The 21,357-nt window shown below is 44.9% G+C and overlaps 3 protein-coding genes across 16 annotated transcripts in view; 1 reads left to right on the plus strand and 2 right to left on the minus strand.

The window, feature by feature from the left end:
- The window catches only part of BAG4 (BAG cochaperone 4), a 28,511-nt gene extending 23,128 nt beyond the window's left edge, over positions 1–5,383 (minus strand). For both annotated transcript variants that reach the window (XM_060136332.1, XM_060136331.1), the window contains exon 1: positions 5,094–5,383. In XM_060136332.1, the coding sequence (XP_059992315.1) occupies positions 5,094–5,363 (270 nt within the window). In that variant the 5' untranslated portion in view covers positions 5,364–5,383. The remainder of the gene's footprint in view (positions 1–5,093) is intronic.
- A 135-nt stretch (positions 5,384–5,518) lies between these two features.
- LSM1 (LSM1 homolog, mRNA degradation associated) lies at positions 5,519–15,255 on the plus strand. The gene is made up of 4 exons (XM_060136553.1): positions 5,519–5,955; positions 9,840–9,908; positions 11,275–11,390; positions 14,773–15,255. Exons 1-4 carry the CDS (start codon positions 5,910–5,912, stop codon positions 14,941–14,943), a joined length of 402 nt encoding a protein of 133 aa, XP_059992536.1. The 5' UTR covers positions 5,519–5,909; the 3' UTR covers positions 14,944–15,255.
- The window catches only part of ASH2L (ASH2 like, histone lysine methyltransferase complex subunit), a 47,670-nt gene continuing 41,335 nt past the window's right edge, over positions 15,023–21,357 (minus strand). For 7 of the 13 annotated variants that reach the window (XR_009538283.1, XR_009538292.1, XR_009538286.1 and 4 more), the window contains 6 exons: positions 21,136–21,282; positions 19,618–19,729; positions 18,754–19,444; positions 18,005–18,081; positions 17,604–17,732; positions 15,023–17,230 (listed from right to left, as the gene is read on the minus strand). The gene's annotated coding sequence lies outside the window, so the exon portion shown is untranslated. Of the gene's footprint in view, positions 17,231–17,603; positions 17,790–18,000; positions 18,082–18,753; positions 19,445–19,617; positions 19,730–21,135; positions 21,283–21,357 lie in introns of all 13 variants that reach the window. The other 6 variants (XR_009538291.1, XR_009538285.1, XR_009538294.1 and 3 more) reach the window with 6 other exon arrangements.

Consider the following 21,357-nt stretch of genomic DNA (forward strand, 5'->3'; position numbering starts at 1 on the left):
CCAGTCAAGTGACCACCTTCTCATTTACTAACAGTTTACACCACTTCTCTTGCCATCCAAACCCCCCATTCATTACTTAAATACTGTTTTAAACTCCCACCACTAAAATCAATGATACCTCTTTAATTGCCAATCCAACTGCTTCTCTCCGGTCCTCATATCACTCACCTGCAAAATAACTGTGGCCTCGCTTGGTCTGTATCACATGACGTTCTGATTTTCCTTCTATCCAAGTATTCTCGCTCAGTGTCTTCTGGGTCCTCTCTCTCTCTCACCCATCCTAGATCTCAAAGCTCTCCAATGGCAGCATAACCTGGTTCGGTAATTCACGTATGCTTCCATTTGATGACTCTCAAATCACTGTCTCCAAGCCCTGTCTCCCTCCTGAGCCCCACATCTATTGTTTTGTTCCCAGACAACAACAACTCAACACCACAGACTCTAAAATTGGACATCAAAAAACCACAAAACAAAAACAGAAAATCACAGACGTCTCTCTAATCAATCACATACACTGCATCAAGAGCTTGGCTCTCAGTAACCACCGTCACTAACTGGCTTTCAGCAGAAATGAAATAAAGGCAGTACATAAACACTTGGCAAGTCTTTGTATTTTTTTTTAAGCTCCTCTATTAACCAATCACTAGTTCTTTTGGTACAAAACTAAACCAGGGCTTCGCTGGTGGCGCAGTGGTTAAGAATCCGCCTGTCAATGCAGGAGACACGGGTTCGAGCCCTGCTCCAGGAAGATCCTACATGCCGCGGAGCAGCTAAGCCCTTGCGCCACAACTACTGAGCCTGTGCTCTAGAGCCCGTGAGCCACAACTACTGAGCCCACGTGCCACAACTACTGAAGCCCACGTGCCTAGAGCCCGTGCTCCGCAACAAGAGAAGCCACCGCAATGAGAAGCTTGTGCACCGCAACGAAGAGTAGCCACCGCTCACCACAACTAGAGAAAGCCCGCGTGCAGCAACAAACACCCAACGCAGCCAAAAATAAAATAAATAAATAAATAAATAAATTTATATATATAAAAAACTAAACCATACATATCTTCCCATAAAAACCTGTTCCTCTTCTTTGTCATTCCTATGAAATCTTTAATCCTATGAAATACTAAAAATTCAGAATTACCTTCTGTTTCTCCTGCAACCCTCACTTGCAGTTGATACACACCTTTGAAAATTTTTTGAGGTACTTCTCTGGTGGCGCAGTGGGTAAGACTCTGCACTCGCAATTCAGGGGGCCAGGGTTCAATCTCTGGTCAGGGAACTAGATCCCACATGCATGCTGCAACTAAGAGTTCGCATGCCACAACTAAGGACCTCACATGCTGCAACTAAGGAGCTGGCGAGCTGCAACTAAGGAGCCCACCTGCCACAACCAAGACCTGGTGCAGCCAAATAAATTTAAAAAAAAAAAGAAAAAAGAAAATGTCTTTCGAATCTATGTAACTTGGTTTTTTAAAATATGTTTTTCAATTATTTTTATTTATTTATTTATTTTTGGCTGTGTTGGGTCTTCGCTGCTGCACACAGGCTTTCTCTAGTTGCAGCGAGCGGGGGCTACCTTTCGTTGTGGTGCCCAGGCTTCTCATTGCAGTGGCTTCTCTTGTTGCAGAGCATGGGCTCTAGGCACGTGGGCTCAGTAGTTGCGGTGTACAGGCTTAGTTGCTCTGCGGCATGTGGGATCTTCCCGGACCCGGGATCAAACCCGTGTCCCCTGCATTGGCAGGTGGATTCCTAACCACTGCACCACCAGGGAAGTCCCCTATGTAACTTGTTTTGAAACACATCCAAAAAATAAGATAGATACATGTGATAAACATAATAAGTGCTAACCATAGAATCTAGGTGGTGGATATATTGGTTTTCACATACAATTTCAACTTTTCTAGATGTTTGAGAATTTTTATAATAAAATGTTGAAAATAAACCTGTCTACATTCAGGCATTGTTGAAACACATGCCCTTTTTGTTTCTTTTCTGACCTAATTGGGAGCCTAACTAAGCTGTCTCCCCAAACCCTCCCACTGTAGCTGTCCTCCAAGATGGCTCCCAAAGACCCCTGCCTCCTGCATTCACACGCATGTGAAGTGGCCTCCCACACTGTACTGGGGCTGGTCTCCACGACCAGTAGTATACGGCAGAAGTGATGGTGGATCACTTCCGAGCTTAGGTTAGAAGAGACTGCAGCTTCCAGCTTGCATCTCAGCACTCTCTCAGATGACTCGTTCTGGGGGAACACGTAAATCCCCCAGGGATCTGGTTAAAATGCACATTCTGATTCGGCAGGTCTGGGGCAGAGCCTGAGATACAGCATTTCCAACAAGCTCCTAGGTGATGCGTATGCTGCTAGTGTAGGAATCAAACTGCAGTGCTGCAAGTATAGCTAACAAGGTAAGAAAAGAAAGAACACAGGGAGAGGTTCTCCGTTTTTTCCCCTGCAATATTTAAATAGGTTAATATAAAGTCAAGCCTTTGTAGTGGTTCAGTGCAACATCATCTCAATACATTCAATTCTGCCGAGCAATGCTTCTCAAACATGAACGTGCATATGAATCACCTAAGGATCTCATTAAACTGCAGCAGCAGTAAGTCTGGAACAGGAGAGATTTTGCATTTCTAACAAACCCCCAAGTGACACTGAAGCTTCTGGTCCACGGCCCACACTTTTTAAGGAGTAAGGTTTTATTTTTTTTTTTAATATTTATTTATTTGGATGTGCCAGGTCTTAGTTGCAGCACGTGGGATCTTTTAGTTGCAGCACATGGGATCTAGTTCCCTGACCAGGGATTGAACCCAGGCCCCTGCATTGGGAGCGTGGAGTCTTAGCCCTGGACCACCAGGGAGTTCCAAGAGTAAGGTTTTAAAAGGCTGCTATACCTTTTTTTTTAAGTCTGACATGTTTTATTATATAAATATGTAAAATTTACATGGCAAAAACCACAATAAAGTCAAAAGATAACGAATTTAGAAAAAAAATTTGCAACACGTGTGACAACATGTTTATCTTTTTTATTAGTTTCCTATTGCTGCATAAGAAATTATCATCCAGGGACTTCCCTGGTGGTCCAGTGGCTAAGACTCTGCGCTCCCAATGCAGGGGGCCGGATTTCGATCCCTTGTCAGGGAACGAGATCCCCCATGCCGCAACTAAAGATCCCACGTGCTGCAACTAAAACCCGATGCAGCCAAATAAATAAATAAATAAATATTTAAAATGTAAAAAAACCTATCATCCAACACTTTTCAAGTTTCAGAAACGTCACCCTGAAAGACAGACTCTTGAAATGGTTTACAAATGCCCATTACACATTCCAGCTTTAAGCCCAATCCCTCCAGCACCATCACCCACCCTGTGTGCACACCTGTACTCAACCAATACCTGACAACTCCCTGCACAATGTTAAGATCTTAACTTCTCTAACCTTAACCTGAAAACACACTTTTGTTTTGATGACATAGCAAGCCCGGACAGTCGTCAGTTCAGCAGTCCTTCCCCTTTCCCTTCAAGTGAGCCTCGGTCTAGTTTGCCTACCTATACGCTAAGCATTTCATCTTTCTACTCTGTCATGGGGCTGAAGTCCCACGGCTACTTATTCCACATTTAGACAGAAATTATGGACCTTTCTTCACAATTAACCTCTCACTACATGTTTTTACTCATACAATTTTTAAAGATATACCATAAAACCCACCTTTTAAAGTGTACAATTCAATGGTCTTTAGTATATTCAGAGTTGTGCAATCATCATCATCACTAATTCCAGAATATTTTCATCTTCCCCAAAGGAAACCCCATACCTTTTATCTATCTTCCCCAATGTCCCCAGGCCCCCAGCCCCTGGCAATGACAAATCTTTGTCTCTACAGATTTGCCTATTCTGGACATTTCATATAAATGGAATCATACAATATTTGGCCTTTGTGACTGTCTTCGTTCATGTAGCATATTTTCAAGGTGCATCCATTTGTAGAATGTCTCAGTACTTCATTCCCTTCTATGGCTAAACAATTTCATTGTATGAATATACCATATTTTATCAGTTCTTCAGTTGATGAGCATTTGGGATATTTCCCTTTTTGGCTATGATAAATAACGCTGCTATGGACATGCGTGTGCAAGTTTTCATGTGGACGTGTTTTCAGTTCTCTTGGGTGTATACCTGGGAGCAGACTTGCTGAGTAATATCCTAGCAGTATGCTTAACGTTTTGAGCAACTGCCAAAACCATTGAACCATTTTACATTCCCACCAGCAATGTTTAGAAATTTCATTATCACATTTTCAACCAATGAGGATGTTATAATTCCTGAAGCAAAGGAGACGTATGCCCCCACCGTATAACGATAATTCTCTACGAAGAATATTGCATTAACAAAACAGAAGTATATTTCTGGCACGACGACACAGAATAAAATGTTAAAGGTCCGAATATACTGAGTAAGCGAGTTAACCTTTCACAGCCAGCAGTTCTTTCACCGTAAAATAGGAACGCTGTGATGACACTTACGTTGCAGTCACCGTTAAGATGAAATAAAACAATCCAAGTAAAGGTGCTTTCCTACACTGATTATCCGTGATCCAATGCGGGGCAGAGCTTTAGGGGCAAAGGGCTAAATGCCCAGTTCCCTCTCCTTCCCTCACGTTCCTTCCCAGCGGGAGGGGTTGCTGAGTGACGGAGGAGGCTGCAGCCACCTCTCTCCTCGGGGAGAGCCGACCTGACGAGCCACGCAGGAAAAATTGTTAGGACTCGAAAAGCAAGAGCCGGGCCACACCAGCCCAACCTCGTCCCCAGGCAAGAGATTCGCAGCCTGCTACTCAGCTTCGCAGGTCAGCCCAGGATCTTCTTTCCTCCTTTCATGGTAAGACATTTATTATGGTTGAAGCAGAAGACGAGGGGCAAAGAGAACACAAGCAAACCACCCCCCCACCCGCGATCTTAGTCTCGGTCTCTCCAAAGACCCCCTAAGGAAAACACAGGAAACACGATTCATTACAAACTCTTGGAGGTGTATCAATCCCAATGGCCCTCACCCCCCAAAGACTACCCTGTCGGACCCCCCTGGGACAGATGGCGCAAAGCTTACCTGGTGTCCTCCTCCAGCCCGACCCGGCTCCGACCAGGCGCCTCCAGAGGGATAGTAGCCATCGCCTCCTCCGCCTTCTCCCGGCCAGGTGGTCTCAGCCGGGCCGCCCCCGCGCACTCGCCAGGAAGTGGGAGGCTGGGGGGGTTCGGGGCGGGGAGGATATATGGGCGGAGGTGGGTGCACGGGCACATCTCCACCCCCAGGCCCGTAGTAGCGCCCATAAGACGGACCGTCACTGGGGCCGTAGCCCGAGCGCCTCAAGGCCGACATCGGCTCCACTGCCCCCGGGCGCTTCCCGCCCCCCAAGGCCGGCCCATTGCGCAGGCGCCTGCGGGGGAGCGCGACTGGACCGCAGGGAAGGGGTGGTCGGCCGGCAACAGCCAATCCCAGGCCGGGTCCCGCCCCCTCAGCTTCCGCGTCCTGAGAGAGGAAGGACGGAGGTCCGTGGCTCTGGGGTCTGGGAAGCAGGAAAGCGAGGGGCGGCACCGTGTTCCTTTAAAAGGGAAAACACTTTTCCCCACTGTCTATCCAATCTAGATTCCTCTTCCCCTCTTATCAGGGTTGCGGAAAGCGTATCCCAGGACCGCGCTACGGCCCCGCCTCTTCTTGAGGACGGGCACGTGATGCCGGAAGTGGGTGGGGGTAATATGGTGGCGTTTCCGGCAGGCCCCGGCTACTGAAAGCCGGGGCGAGGAGTAGGTCCGGGTCCGGATTCCTGTCCCGGTCCCGCCGAGGCGGCGACTGCGATAGGAGGAAGGACGTGTTGGACGCGCTGGCCCACCGCCACTATACATTGCAGCCTTATCTCAACTCAAAATGAACTATATGCCCGGCACCGCCAGCCTCATCGAGGACATCGACAGTGAGTAGTTCGTCTCCTCCGAGTGAAGTCTGGGGTGAGACCCTTCTTCCCAGGAGGGTGCCTCTTAGGAGGGAGCTCATAGAATGAGTCTGGGCTGGGGGCGGTGTGTTTTTTGTAAGGTTCTGGACGTCCGGCGTTGGCATCTTCCACAGGATGCAGGAGCCCCGGGACACACCGTTTGCCCACCTCCTAGCCTGCTCCCTGTATCCTGTCTCTCGCAGCCTTCACCGGCCCCCGGGCAAGCTGTAGAATTCACTTCTGCTTTTCAGGGATGCGGCTGCTGAGGCCCAAGCGTGAAAGTTGGCCGCCTCCCCGGTGCATCATCTCCCACCTGCGGCATTTCGAAGTACCAGGTGGTTACTGGTGGATGAATGAGAATTCTTAGAAAAAGGATTCTTCAAGAAACGAAAAGAGTAATACAACAGCAGTTGGACTTAATTAGCACTAAACATAGGATTTATGCTGTGTGGCCGTTTGCAATCTTTTACCGTTGAGGGTATTTAGACTTTAGGGTTATGGTAATGGAGACCACTGCCGGACCAGGTATTGCTTTTTCCAGAAAGACTTGAGTCACTCACTTCAAACTTACTTTTTTCTTCTGTTAGACAGTTTTCTCTCGCATTTATTAAGAGCTCCCTTATTCCTAGTCACTGTCCTGAAGAGGAGCTCACTTCTGTACATTTGTCTTTCCTTTTTCCAAACTCTCATCTGTGAATTATTCCTTAAACATTTTTAAAGTCTCAATCGTGTGATCTGTCTCATTAACTTGTAATTGCTGCAAAACGGTTTACACACAGTTCCAAACAAGTTACAGGAATCTCAACAGTTACTATGTATGTAAATTAAAGAGTGAGTTTATGATTAAATTCTCTTCCTGTCGTTTGAAATCACTTTTTAGATCCAAATTAGTGATTTTGCTATTGAAGGGAAATGTAGGTTGGACCAAAGTCATGTATGAATAACCACTGTACAAGCCTGTCTGTAATGGGTGATGAAATCCTCAGTCTTAGTTATCTGAGGATGCCCTTTTGCCCTCACCTCTCTTGTTATGTATCTGAATTATTTGAGGCCCCTAACACATCCTGCCATTCTACTAAAAATAATTGCTTTTCTCAAGCCTCTAACCCCTTTTGTGCAGATTCCAAGCTCCTCCTTTACTGAAAGATTTGAAACCATTTCATATGCACCCTTCACTGTGACATTCAGACACTCTCCTCTCCTCAGTCTTTCTGTATTTTCACCCATCCTCTCATTTGAATAGGAAGTATTCCTCCCTTTCAGTTTGTGTCTTATTTCTCTTTCCTTCCACTGCTTCTGGAACCTTCTTCCATTAATATCCTGTTGCTCTCATATCCTCTCTCGCTCCCGCTCTGAATCCTCCCCTTCATGTATGTTCTTGTCTGTCGAATTTTTTCTCAGTTGTGTTTCACCATCAAATTCCTATCCCTTTTTTCACATCTTTACCCCCAAACCTCTTGAGTAGTCTCCCATTTTAACTCTACTTCCTGACCACCTGCAATAGACCACCTACCTCTATTACCCCTGCAATCTGATTTCTTTTGTCAACACACTACTGAAACTGCAGTCTTAAAGACACCTTCTGATGCACTTCTCCGAGCTCTTCCGTCTCCTCTGCAACACTGTGATAACGTTACCACGGGATTCTTCATTTTCTTGATTTCTCCAACACTGGTACTTGATTTTCTTACCTCTGCAACCGTTATTGTTCCCTAAAATAGATGGACACTTAGGTCCCATCTTTGGCTTGCTTCTTTCTTTAAATCTCTAGGAGGGCTCCTGGACTTTAATTATTATATCACCTCTTTGTGGACTTATTCAAAAACTGCTGCGATCCTGACTTCTTTGGCCAGTCTTACATCTCCAGTTGCCAGTTGACATTTCTACATAGGTGTCCTGATACCACTTCAGAATCACTACAGCTAATCACCTTCCACTGAGCTTGCTTCTTTTACTCCCAGCTCTTGGTAAATGGTCCTCCCTGACATGATGACTCAGAATTCCTACATCTTCTTTAACTCATCTCTTCAGCACCCCACTCTCTCACACATACCCACATATACAAACACACTTGGCTGACAAATCCCATCCCTTATAACTGCAGTGTCTTGGTCCTCCCATCCTGTCCCTTCCCATCTCTCCCCTGGTTCAGGTCTCTTCTTCATGTCTCAGACTCTGGGTCTAGCCTCAAAACCGTTCTCTCTTTTCTGCCAGTTTAATCTTCAGAGTTTTCTTGTTCCCTGTGAAGTCACATCCAGACTCAGCCTCTGCTCCCAGGACTTCTCTGACTTCATCTCCTGTTATTTCCCTTCACACCCTCAACTTTTCGCCAGACATTTGGATACATAGCTCTTTTTTCTTCTGCCTCAATTACAGATTTCCCTCCTCTTCCCTTTCCCTGTCACTCTTCCTATGGCCAAAAATGTCCAACTCAGATACCTGCTCCAGCTAGATACAGTTTCTCTCAGTCTCACATAATTAAGATTTGCTCTCTTGTGGTGCTTAATTATAGACCCAGAAAGCCTATAAATTCCTTCAGGAAAGAATCACTGTCTTGTTCCTCTGTTCTGCATCTAGAAAGCACTTTATCTGTGGCATTAAGGAACAAATGAATGACTTTGGCTACCTATTCTAGTGACGGGCTGACTATCATTCTTCAGTGTCAGCTCAGGGTCACCTCTTCAGAGAGCTTTTCCCTAGCCACCCTCTCTTCAGTAGCTTCTTCCCCTCTTTTTCTCATTCTGCTATCTTGTTTATTATTCCGCTAGACTACGCGCTATAGGGCATTTTTAAAAATTTGTTTGACTTTCTCCACCAGGAATATAAGTTCCATAAGGTTGGTGACTCTAAATGTTATTCTGTACCGCAGCGGTCCCTAACCTTTTTGGCGCCAGGGACCGGTCTCACGGAAGACAGTTTTTCCACGGACTGGGTGGCGGGGCGGGGGACAGCTCAGGCGGCAATGCGAGCTGTGGGGAGCCATGGGGAGCAGCAGATGCAGCTTCGCTCACTTGCCCACCTCTCACCTGCTGTGCGGCCCCGGTTCCTAACGGGCCTCGGACAACAGTCCACAGCCCAGGGGTTGGGGACCCCTGCTCTACTCTATATCTAGGCCCCAGAACAGCCCATAGCTCTCCATAAATTTTATTGAACTTTTGCTCTAGTTTTATTATCAGTGTCCTCATTCTGCATGTCTGAGGTTTTTTTTTTTATTTAAAACCTTCCCTGATTCCAGAGTTTGAAATAGCAGCTCTCCATCTCGGTTGAGGGGAAAATAATTCTTGAATTAAGATCATAAAGATCACCTAGATTCAATTTCCAAATTTGCAGGTATGGAAACTGACATGACACTGAGAGGGTTTAACTGTCAAGCATCAGCATCTAGAACCAGTCGGTCAGGCCCCCTGACTACGTGCCCAGTCCTTCCCCACTCTGCCGCCTCCTCAGATTCTTCCATCACCAGTCTTCTCATCTAAACACCGTGCTGCCGGGGTCATCCCTCTAATTCCTCAGTGAACTCTGCCTTAAATACACTGGAAGAAGTAGTAGAGCTTAATCTGCTATGAACTTTGTTTTTGTTGTTACCCTGTAAACTCACAGGCTAATGGACTTCTCATTGCAGTGGCTTCTCTTGTTGCAGAGCACGAGCTGTAGGCACATGGGCTTCAGTAGTTGTGGCTCGCGGGCTCTAGAGCACAGGCTCAGTAGTTGTGGCGTACGGGCTTAGTTGCTCCGCGGCATGTGGGATCTTCCTGGACCAGGGCTAGAACCCGTGTCCCCTGCACTGGCAGGCGGATTCTTAACCACTGCACCACCAGGGAAGTCCCAACAGTGCATTTTTTAAAGATCTTTTTTCCTCTCCCCAGAAAAGCACTTGGTCCTGCTTCGAGATGGAAGGACGCTTATAGGCTTTTTAAGAAGCATTGATCAATTTGGTACGTATTAGTCACGGACTTCTCCTGTACTCTGGATAATAAGAGCTGCCCACTGTATTTTTGTGTTGTTTCATATCGAAGTTTGTCTGCAACTTTTTTCACGTGTCTGGCATAATAGAATATTGGTTTGAATCATTACATCGTTTTCTAAATTACAATTAGGTGGTTCAAAAGCTTGTGTTTACAAGCTTGTATTTCTAAAACTGGTTTTCACTAGAACATGCGCTGACAGTGTTTTGGACTATTTTTTATTTTCCCCATTAGAGGGAGCCAGATGATAGAAATAAACTCAGTCCACTGAAAAAGCTGCTCATTTGTACATTGGCTTGGGTGCGACTACTCTTCAAAGCAGTTCCTGCCCTGAAGGTAATCCCTCCCTGTCCAATGAAAAGTGGGTCAGAGGCCTTTGCTGAAGCTTTTTAGGGACCCCCAACATTAAGCCAGGATTTTATACCTTGGGATACATTAGACTCAAGGTCTTGGTCTTGGTTTTGCCTCCTGCATTTTTCTAAAGAGACCTTATATTTGCTTCTGTCTTAAGGAACTTCTCAGTTCATATCAGCATTTGCTGGACATCTGCATAGGTCAGTGGCTTTGGGCCTGAGGAAAAACAACATAATTGAAACACATGTAAGAATTATAGACGATAAGAGCACAGATACCGCATTTCTTCACGTAAGACAAACAGCACCAATTGGAAGAGGAAAATGAATTATTCTTCACAGATTGTGGTTCTAAACCTTAAGTCAAATTCATCAGACTACATGAGGGAAAAGTGGTAAATAGTGGCTTTACTCTCACATTACCAGATTATGGTTATCTGACAAAGGGAAAAAATAGGTTACCGTTATATCGTAATCCATGAGTACCTACATTGGGTTAAATGAATCCTAAGTACTGAAACAAAGTTAAATCTTCGGTAAATCATCACACACACATACCCACGCAACATAGAAAAACGTTTTCCTTCCAGATAAACCCAGAGTTTTAATTTCTGCAGTTGTTTGGGCTTTAGAGTTTTCCAAGTGCCCTGTCATTTATATTTTCTTATAGCCATGTTGATATTAGCAACTAACTCATAAGGAATTTAATTTTCTTCATTTATTTCCACCATCCTCCTTATTAGTGCAACATAATCCCAAATACTCTCTCAGTTTGCAGTTGTTTAAAAGTCTCCTAAGTGGTTTGTCTCAATGTAATAGGAAGAGATTGTTTGAAATTTTAGCTTTTTCCAGAACTAGAAAGTTTGAAAGTCATGTACAGCTAAATCTTTTCTACTCAAAATAACTGATTAATTGAGTAATGGACCTTTACCTATAAAGTAATTTGAACTAAATATCTTTGTTTCTTCCCTGTACACTTATAGCTAACTTAGTGCTACATCAGACTGTGGAGCGTATTCATGTGGGCAAAAAATACGGTGATATTCCTCGAGGGATTTTTGTGGTCAGAGGAGAAAATGTGGTCCTACTAGGAGAAATAGTAAGTGAAAACTGTTAAGCTGCTATGGCTCTTGATAATCATGCCAGTTAGGTTTCTTTTTGTCTTTTCAAGAAGGAAAAAATATATTTTCCACCTTCACCCAGCTTCTCAAGGAAACCACCCAATTAGCTTAGGAAAGCTACATTGTAAAAGGAAAGCTACAGAGAGCAATTAACTTTGTTTCAGTGCCTCCTGGCATTTTAAAGATTTTGATCCCATTAGCAGCAAAATACCATTGATTTTTACCTGATACCATAAAAAATACTGTCCTACATGGGAATTCCCTGGCAGTCCAGTGGTTAGTACTCCCGATCTCACTGCCAAGGGCCCGGGTTCAATCCCTGGTCGGGGAACTAAGATCCCACAAGCCACACGGAGCAGCCATAGATATATATATATAAAAATATATATATGTAAATACTATCCCACACAAATGTGTTCGTTAGTATGTTGTTATTGTATCTCTAATAGCAGAAAATTGAAGCTTGATATCTAACAGGAGGAGAATAATTCAATGAAATGTGGCTTGTTAACACTGGAATATTTTGCAGTCATTTAAACAATTGTTTACAAATGGTTTTTCATGACATAAAGGTTATTAGTGGTGTTTGGGGGAAAGACACACTGCATATACAGTACGATATCTATGTTTTTTAAAGTGGGGAGGGGAAAGAATGGCTGCAGAAGAAGCCTTTCTGTTAACTTTCCGAGGATGGGCTCAACTTCACTTGCATACTTAGCTCCCAGCCAAGGAGGAGAGGTACCTGTTATCTGTTGTCAGGAAAGCCAGCTGGCAGGTGAAAAATTAAATCCTCTAAAGTGGTGTTACTGTAGGTCTATATGTCTGTGTATGTGAACTATTAGAAAACTCTTCGCCCAAAATATATATTAGAAGTACTCAGACATTTTTAAAGAAAATAAAACTTGATTTCACATTTTACATGAGACACATTTACTTTAAAAGAAAAGTACTTTATTTAATACCTTTGACTCGATCCTCATGCTTCTGATTATTGGGTTTTCCAGGAAAATCAAACCTTGGTGTTTGCTTGATTTTATCTTTAAAGTTTTCAGTAAAGTTTCCCAATCCCTAGCCACATCTTAAATCACGTTTACAGGAGTCTTTGGAGTGAAGTAGTTTGGTCCGTAGCTATTTTTAATGGTAGACCATTTGACAAAGTAAGGAGGTAATTTTGCCAGGGTCATGTTCGTTCAGAGACCTCATGTCGTTAACAGCTAGAAACAACTAATCGATACTGTCCAAGTATTGCTATGAAATAACTTTTTCTAATTTTAAAAATATAGTTGTGGTTGATATTTTTGGTTTCAGTGTATGTTTAAGCAGCGGGAATTGTCACCTCTTTGTTTTAAAGAGGAAATGTATTACTTTGCTGTGGGGGGAAAGATTTAAGTTAAAATATCCACGCATACTGCGCTTCAGTTGTACAGTAGTAAACACCACATCCATGCTTTCTGTGCCAGTTACATTGGCACAAACATGCCCCTGTGTAGATGTATGTGAAGAGAAGTGAACTTGTGTTTATTCTTGAAGCTTCATTGTTTCCTGGGAGCCCTTTTGAGGAGAAAGGTGCTCTTTTTTTTGTATGTTATGGTTTGGATGCTGCAGAATTCTTATAGTGGTACCACTAAAGAAATATGGTTCAGGAAATGCTTACATAGTTCTATGAATCGGTAGTCAGTTTGAAGACGTTATGAACCAATTCTAGGAAAACTCAAACCTAGAAGCCATTTGGATTCTGTAAACATTCAGTTGTTTGCAGAGTCCCTGGATTCTACCTCAAGGATGATGAGACACACAGCCTTAAGTAATAAGCTGATTGTTAGGAAACAGCATTATCATAACCACATGAACAGCTCAGCACATAATATTGAAAAGCCCAAGAAGTAGTACACTAAGCCAAGAACATTATCTTCCCTCCTGCTGCCCATGGGTTGTGAGGGAAGATTACACTTGATAATATATATTTTGCTGGATGCAGTTAACTTTTGACCCAGGGCAGGGCTTGCTTATGTAATTTATGTGGCTTTCATGCTAACCTTTCTGGTGAGAGTCCTCCATCTGCTGTGTCACTGCCTGCGGGTCCCGAGGCCTTAGCAGCATCTGAAGATAAGTATCCAGTGGTCGGCTGGAACGTCTGGAGAGTTTGTGTATGTGTTGATGCCTTCCCAGAATTTTATAATTAAAAGTCAGAGAGGAGGATGAGAAATAAGAATGCCCTGTCGGTATAGGCTTTCCATGTTACTAAAACACAGAGTGACACCTGTATACTCATCTTAAGGAGAGTGAACTGAGTCTGTAGATAGATAATTCTTTTGTTTTGTTTTGTTTTTTTGTGTGTTTTTGTTGTTGTTTTGCGGTACGCGGGCCTCCCACTGTTGTGGCCTCTCCCGTTGCGGAGCACAGGCTCCAGATGCGCAGGCTCAGTGGCCATGGCTCACGGGCCCAGCCGCTCCGCGACATGTGGGATCTTCCCGGACCGGGGCACGAACCCGTGTCCCCTGCATCGGCAGGCGGACTCTCAACCACTGCGCCACCAGGGAAGCCCTGTAGATAGATAATTTTATAGCAAGGTTCTGCATTATAAAATTGGTTATCAGATGTTTAGAAGGTGTTCAAAAATAAAAATATTAAGCATATTATGCCATATTAAGTGGGAAAAGTAGCCAATATTTGCGAGAAATACATTGGGGCCAAAATGGTATAGTAACCTAACTGGTCTGCTGAGGTTTTCTCTAGAAGACTTGTTGCCATGAAGGGGGAAGAAGTCCTGTGTTATAATGTAACAACTCCTGGTTAATGCGGCAGAGGGACAGTTTATTGCCTTTGGCCCGGGAAGGAGCCAGGACCGGCTGTGGCCTGGGGGGTGGGGGGGGGCAGGTGGTGGTGCTACTTTGAATCAGTGTTCTCTACCTTCTTACTGAGCACAAACCCCCAGAAATTAGGCTGACTTTGATCATGTATAAATACAAAATTTATTTTAAGCCATCTTGACCTCAGTACCTTCTTTCTTGGATTCCCTGGGGCTGGGGAAATAGCTGTAAGCAGCCCTAATATTTTTTTTTTTTTAAGAGAAGGAGTACTTGTCTAATGTAGGACTTTACTTTGGATACACGAAAGCTTTGTTATACATGCCGATACTGATTCCTGTTAAACCACACTCACATGTGTTCTATAGGAGCATTGCCAGCCATTTCTTTGTCAAATTTATCTGTCCATAGGATATTTCTGCCCTATCTCAAGTACAAAAAATAACCCAAGCTGGATATAGGAATCCATTTAGGAACTGGTTTGCCTTTAGATCTATGATGTTTTCTATTCTTGGTTATCAGGTGAAGTTTTCCAAACCTGCTTGTTTTGTAGGACTTAGAAAAGGAGAGTGACACACCCCTCCAGCAAGTGTCTATTGAAGAAATCCTAGAAGAACAGAGGGTGGAACAGCAGACCAAGCTGGAAGCTGAGAAGTTGAAAGTCCAGGCCCTGAAGGATCGAGGCCTGTCTATCCCTCGAGCAGATACTCTTGATGAGTATTAAGTCTTCTGCTCAGAGGCTGTAGCTCTTGGGGAGCAGGGGCTGTCACCAAACCAAGTGACACATTTGACGAGAGACTGCAGAGCTTTGAAAAGTCATTTTTATTTGGAATTCTTTCACATATGCAACATGAAGAAATTGTGCGTTTTGTTTCGGTTTTTTTAATAACAAAATCATTTAAAGAAACAGTGGCATGGACTCCTTTCACACGTCACTGTGGAGCCAGCAACTTCTTTATATTGCTCTTCTCCCCCCAAATTAATGGTTACAGGGAATATTCTTCATTTGCTTGTAAATAAAATATGAATCTCAAAATTGCAATGTTATTATTTCCCAAGTTTGAGTTGCCTTCAGTGAATAGTCATTAAATTTCTGCTCTCAAAGGTATAAGCAGTCCATACACACACATGCTGGGATCTCCCTTCTGTCACAATTCCAACCTACTAGTTACTTATGAAGGAGTATTTTCATACCAGATATCCTGTGGGTCCTCCTTTCTCCCCTTGTCATGGTTTTTTTCTGATAAGAAAAACAAGTTTTCAGGCTTGAGGAGGGCTCTCTCCCTGAAGTTTTGCACTTACTGATTATAAGAGAAGCTGGTGTTTGTTTGAGAAGCAGCTGTTTGCTTCACCAACAGCTATCCCAGCTGCGTTCCCTTGAGATCCACATAACGACTTCTCTAAGTATTGTTAATTTCGTTAGGTTTTCTAGTCCTTTGGATTGAGTCTTGAGCCGCCTATGCTGTGATCAAAAAGCACAGATAAAATCGTGTTGCAGTGACTGATATATCTAGGTTATTCTCAGCCAAGCCAAGTGATGCCCCTTTTCTGGAATGATGTTGATCACACAGGAAGCGTAAGAGGCTGTACTTTCCGAAACCTGGACTCTGTTCTCTCTAGCACCTTGGGCTCAAGCAAGTCACTTTTCCTCCCTGATTCTCAGTTTTAACTGTAAAACTATTCCAGATACTTATTTTATAGTCTGTTGAGCAAAGACATTCTTTGCAGGGAAGATATTTATAGCCAATTCCTATGTTTGAGTTATTTTATAGTATTAAACATACCACATTTTATGAGCTCAGGTGTTTTTAAAACTGCGCCAAATGCAGACTTCTGAGCTATTCATCATTGGGTTGGTTTCAAGGTAGCTAATTTGTGAAGAACCGTCGCACTTAATGATTTATCTAGTGTGTTTCATCTCTAACCTTACTGTTGAATAGCCGGAATTTGTTATTAACTTCCCCACAAAGGGGAGACTTGTGGAAGAGGTGGCTAACTTTCACTACAAGAAGATGTTCTTTGAGAGTCAGCAGAATTACAGCATTCTGTAAGCATTCTGCTTTTTTCTGAGCACCACTGTTTCAGAATATCCGGCACCTTCAAGAGATTCGGATTCACTGTACTCGTCTTTTCAACCTCCTTCAAACAGAATTCCAAATGCAATCAAAAGAGTCATGATTCAAAGGAGAGAATTTCCACAGTAGTTCAGGAATTTCCAAGCCATAGCTGGGCTTCAGTTGTTACGTGTAATAACATATTGCCTTTAGACCTTTGTCACACAGGCAGCAGCAAAGAGAGCTGAAGCATGGAATGAGACTCCCTGCTTCCCTCCTGTTCTGTCTCCCTGCTGCTCAGAGCCTGCCCTCAGCTTTGCCCAGTCCAGGCTTTTTGCAGGTACTGAAATCGTGCTTTTTTCCTGGACCACTGCGAGTACTCCTCTACTGTTAATCAGGCTTCAGAATCAATCTCAGTTCTATACCTTTGTTTTGTCTTTAATAGTTTCTTCCAGTAGAGGTTCCCATGAGACCACTTTCAAGGAAAACAAACAAACAAGGAAGATCTACTGCAGCCCCTTTCCTGGCGATCTTTATTCTGATATAACTGGGTACAGCAGCCTCTCTCTCTCCCAGCTGTTCTTTTCCCCTTTCCTTGGCCCTTGACCTTACGTCACATGTTGTCGGCTGAATTTAAGCCACAGTATCTGCTCTCCCACCCTGCTCGGATAAACTCCCAACAGGCCCTGGATACTTAGCAGAACCAGATGCCCTCACGCTGCCATTGTGCAGGGCTTCTCAGGGATGCCACATCAGCATGAGCCCCAGGGGTATGACACAGATGTGATGGCTGGAGAGTGGCCTCAGTTTTGCTCACAGGAGTATGGGTGGCAGGTCAGGCAGAGCGAGGTGCAGACGGCAGACGGTGCAGGCCAGCAGGCAGAGCAGATGCAGCAGGCTCTGGACGAGGCCGGAATTTCCTGTTCTCTCTGCTTAGGACATACTTGTCCCAGATAACTGCAAGAATCCTTCCCTCACGACCTGTTTTAAATAGCACACCTCCCCCCTCCCCCCAACCTATATCCTCGGCAGCTTTGCTTTTCACCAGAGCAAGTATCGCAATCCAACATAAGTTTCACTTCTTTACTGTCTGCTCCACTCCCCTACTAGAATGTAAACCCTTAAGGACAGAATTTTTGTCATGTTCACTCCTGTAGTCCCACATCTAGGATGATACCGGGCATATATCAAGTCTCAGTACATATTTTTGGGGTTGAAGGATGGGTTGATGGACAGATGGATGGATGGGGAATGCAGTGAATTCAGGCTGGTCAGATAAGATGCTTCAGAGACCAGTAATGCCTCAAAGGATGAGGACGGCAGGACTCACCGAGCATCCCGGAGTGGAGTGATTAGCAGAGATCCTTACACTGAACGTGGAGATGTTCTCTTACTGCCCTCACTGGAGACCACAGCCCCCCAGGCATGAAGAGTCTGGAGATGATTGGTGCGCCAACGTCTGGAAGAGCATCCCAGGGAAACGGGGTTGGGGGTGGGGGAGGACTTGTCAGGATTGCTGGAGGCAACAGATACTCTTCAGTCTGTGTTCCTCCCAACTGCAGTGCCCCACCTCCACCTTGCATATTACCCCTTTGGGGATAAAGAGCAAGAGACTGCTTCATGGGTGCTTGCTTTTGCCAGCGAAGCAGGTTTTGTATCTAGTTAAGTGACCCAAGACCTCCTAGCCTGAAAGAATTAGGAAACCCACCCTAGAAAATGGCACGTACCTACCTGTCCCAAAGCTCTGGGGCTGTCCACCCTGGTTCACACTCCCCTAGCTGTCTACTCCTCCAGCTCTGCCAGGGCTCCTTGGGAGCAGAAAATAAAATCAAGTCCTCTTTTTTTCTCATGTCTCACTTCACTGCTTTGCCTCTTCTCAACCTCCTATTTTGTACCTATTCTCCTTTAAAAAAAAAAAAATTTTTTTTCCCCCTAACTTCAGACATTCAGCAGCGGTTGCTGCAGGACCCAGGGGTAGAAAATGGTCTCAAATGCTGCTGCTCTGGAAATACAGAGCATTGAGTGGTGTCAGAGCACCAGCCAGCCAGCAGCTAGAACCACAAGGAAGAGAGAGGGCCCAGTGCTGGCCGTATCCAAGGTCAGAAACCCAGATTGCCTGGGAATTCATCCCTAAGACCCAGTTTTATTGACGAATAAGTTTGCATACAGTAAAATTCACTCTTTTTAGTGTACAATTCTGTGAGTTTTAACAACTGCATATAGTTATATCACCATCACCCCTGCCCCTGTGAATTTAACTTCTCCCTCCTTCCCCAGCCCCTGGCAACCACTGATCTGTTTTCTGTCCCTACAGTTTGTGTTGGCAACTAATTCAAAATTTTCTAAAAATAGTGTGCAGGTCAAATAAAATATCTGGGAAGTTCAACTCAGCCCACCTGCCTTCAGTTTGCTCTTCTGGTTAGGCTATTACAGAAGACAGAGAGCTTTAACTGTGGCCCCTGCCAACGTCCCTGGCTCACCTGCTGGAAACAGGCAGACGAGGACAAGGGAACAAGTGTAAGGGGATAGCTGGGCATGCTGAGCATCACCCTGAGATTTGTCAGGCATGAGAGGCAAATATGGGCCCTGCTTTTCAGAGAGAAACAGGAGATTTTAAAACGTGAAGAGCACACAGGCGTAAAAAAGAATGAAATAATGCCATCTGCAGCTACATGGATGGACCTAAAGATTATCATACTAAGTGAAGTAAGCCAGACAAAGATAAATACCATATATCACTTATATGTGGAATCTAGAATATGACACAAATGAACTTATCTACGCAACAGAAACAAACTCACAGACATAGAGGACAGACTTGTGGTTGCCAAGGGGGAGGCGGGTGGGAGAGGGATGGAGTGGGAGTTTGGGATTAGCAGATGCAAACTATTATACAGAGAATGGATAAACAACAAGGTCCTACTGTAGAGCACAGGGAACTATACTCAATATCCTGTGATAAACATAATGGAAAAGAATATGAAAAAGGATATATATATATATGTATGTATAACTGAGTCACTTTGCTGTACAGCAGCAACTAACACAACACTGTAAATCAACTGTACTTCAATAAAAAAAAAAAAAGGTGAAGAGCACAGGCTGTGCGTCCCGGTTTCTTCACTTCAGAGCTCTCCGAACTTGGTCCAGCGGCACCTCTCAGCTCCTTGTCTGTAAAATGGGGATCTAATAGCACCAGCTCTTTGGGTGGTGGTAAGGAGTGAGTGAACACGTGTGAAGAGCTTAGAGCCAGCCCTGGCTCAGGAGTGCTCCATGCCAGCCGTTATCATCTGCTGAGTCCCCCCAGACTCATGGGATGCCTTCCCTCCCCTCACTGAGCTTACACTTAGTCTCCTCTGTACAAATATGATAACAGGGCTTCCCTGGCGGTCCAGTGGTTAAGACTCCGTGCTTCCAGTGCAGGGGACGTGGGTTCAATCCCTGGATGAGGAAGTTCTGCATGCCACGTAGCACAGCCAAAAAAAAAAGAGTGATAACAAAACGGCAACCAACTCAAATTGAGGAATTAAGTGCTGGATTACATAAAATGTTCTCCAGGGTTCCCTGGTGGCGCAGTGGTTAAGAACCCGCCTGCCAATGCAGGCAACATGGGTTCGAGCCCTGGTCCGGGAAGATCCCACATGCCGCGGGGCAGCTAAGCCCGTGCGCCACAGCTACTGGGCCTGCACTCTAGAGCCCACGAGCCACAACTACTGAAGCCCGCGTGCCTAGAGCCCGTGCTCTGCAACAAGAGAAGCCACCGCAATAAGAAGCCCACGCACCGCAACGGAGAGTAGCCCCCGCTCGCCGCAACTAGAGAAAGCCCACGCACAGCAACAAAGACCCAATGCAGCCAAAGATAAGTAAATAAAAGTATTAAAAAAAATATTCTGTGAAGGGAGGTAATCCATAATGACCTCAAGTCCAATGAGTTAAACTTGCCTTAACTTTCTGCTGCCCTCTCACAATGTCCCCTTTGGGGGAAAACTCTTTAGGTATTAAATAAGCATATACTCTATAAGCAGGAAGGAAGAGCTAGAAGAAAATCAGTACTTATTGATAATCTACAAAGTGCCAGGCTCCATGCTTCCCAATCATTTACTAAACATTTATTCAGTATCTATTAATTATCTAGCCCTGTGCTAAGTGCTAGGGAATCAAGAATTTGGAAAGGATCCAAGTCCTCATGGCGTTTACAGGGCCTTACGGATGGAGCTCACAGACACGGAAAGGGGGGATCTACAGGTGCGGGGGCAGAGGGTCTATGGGAAATCTCTGTTCCTTCCTCTCAGTTTCTCTGTGAATCTAAAACAGCTCTTAAAACAGTCTTTTAAAAAAGGTGTGTGTGGGGAATGCCTAACAGTCTTATTGTTACTGTGATAAATGTCTGTGGGGGGGGGCCCAAAGGTATTGAATTCTAACTAAAGAGTAGGGGGACGGGGTGCCCAAAGGGAAGCCTTTCAGGGAGTAACGCTGTGAGCTGCCCTGAACGTTGAGGGCATCTCGGGAGCGCGCTGAGCTGGGCAAGATGAGAAGGGTGGCTAGGGGGAGACGCGAGGGCCCAGACACTGGCTGAGAAGTCGGGGCTTGGTCCTGGGGGCTCTTGATGTATTGTTACCTGATTCAAGCCTTATAACCACCCTGAGAGGATTACACAAAGAAAAAGAAAATGAAAAAGAAAACATACTCTATTTTATAGATGAGGAAGTTCAGACTGAAGTGAGGGGCTCCCAACCATAAAGTAAGTGGTGGGAGTGGGATGGGAAGTCTGTCTGAACTTGACCTCTGTGCTTTCTGCCCTCCAGTCCACAGCTTCCCCACACGCCCAAGGTCAAAGGCCGCTGGCGATGCCCAGTACTCACCTCCTCGGGGCCGGGCCACACCAGCTCCAGGTCCCCTCCTCAACTCCTGGCCTCTGCTTCCCGGGAACCTGCGGAGGAATCTTCCCATGCCCACCCAGCTGGCTCTGACCTCTGCCTCTCTCTCCAGCCTTGACTTCCCTCCGCGCCCTACGGACATTCCACAGCTGAGCACCCCTCAGATTTCCACCACCACCCCCCACCCCCCACTCCATGCTCTACCTG

The sequence above is a fragment of the Lagenorhynchus albirostris genome, chromosome 21 (assembly GCF_949774975.1).
Source record: "Lagenorhynchus albirostris chromosome 21, mLagAlb1.1, whole genome shotgun sequence".
NCBI classification, from domain to species: domain Eukaryota; kingdom Metazoa; phylum Chordata; class Mammalia; order Artiodactyla; family Delphinidae; genus Lagenorhynchus; species Lagenorhynchus albirostris.

Coding starts and splice junctions, on each gene's coding strand:
- LSM1 (XM_060136553.1), top strand. CDS start 5,910: ATGAACTATATGCCCGGCACCGCCAGCCTCATCGAGGACATCGACA. Junction 9,909..11,274: donor AAGAAGCATTGATCAATTTG/GTACGTATTAGT, acceptor GTACACTTATAG/CTAACTTAGTGCTACATCAG. Junction 11,391..14,772: donor TGGTCCTACTAGGAGAAATA/GTAAGTGAAAAC, acceptor CTTGTTTTGTAG/GACTTAGAAAAGGAGAGTGA.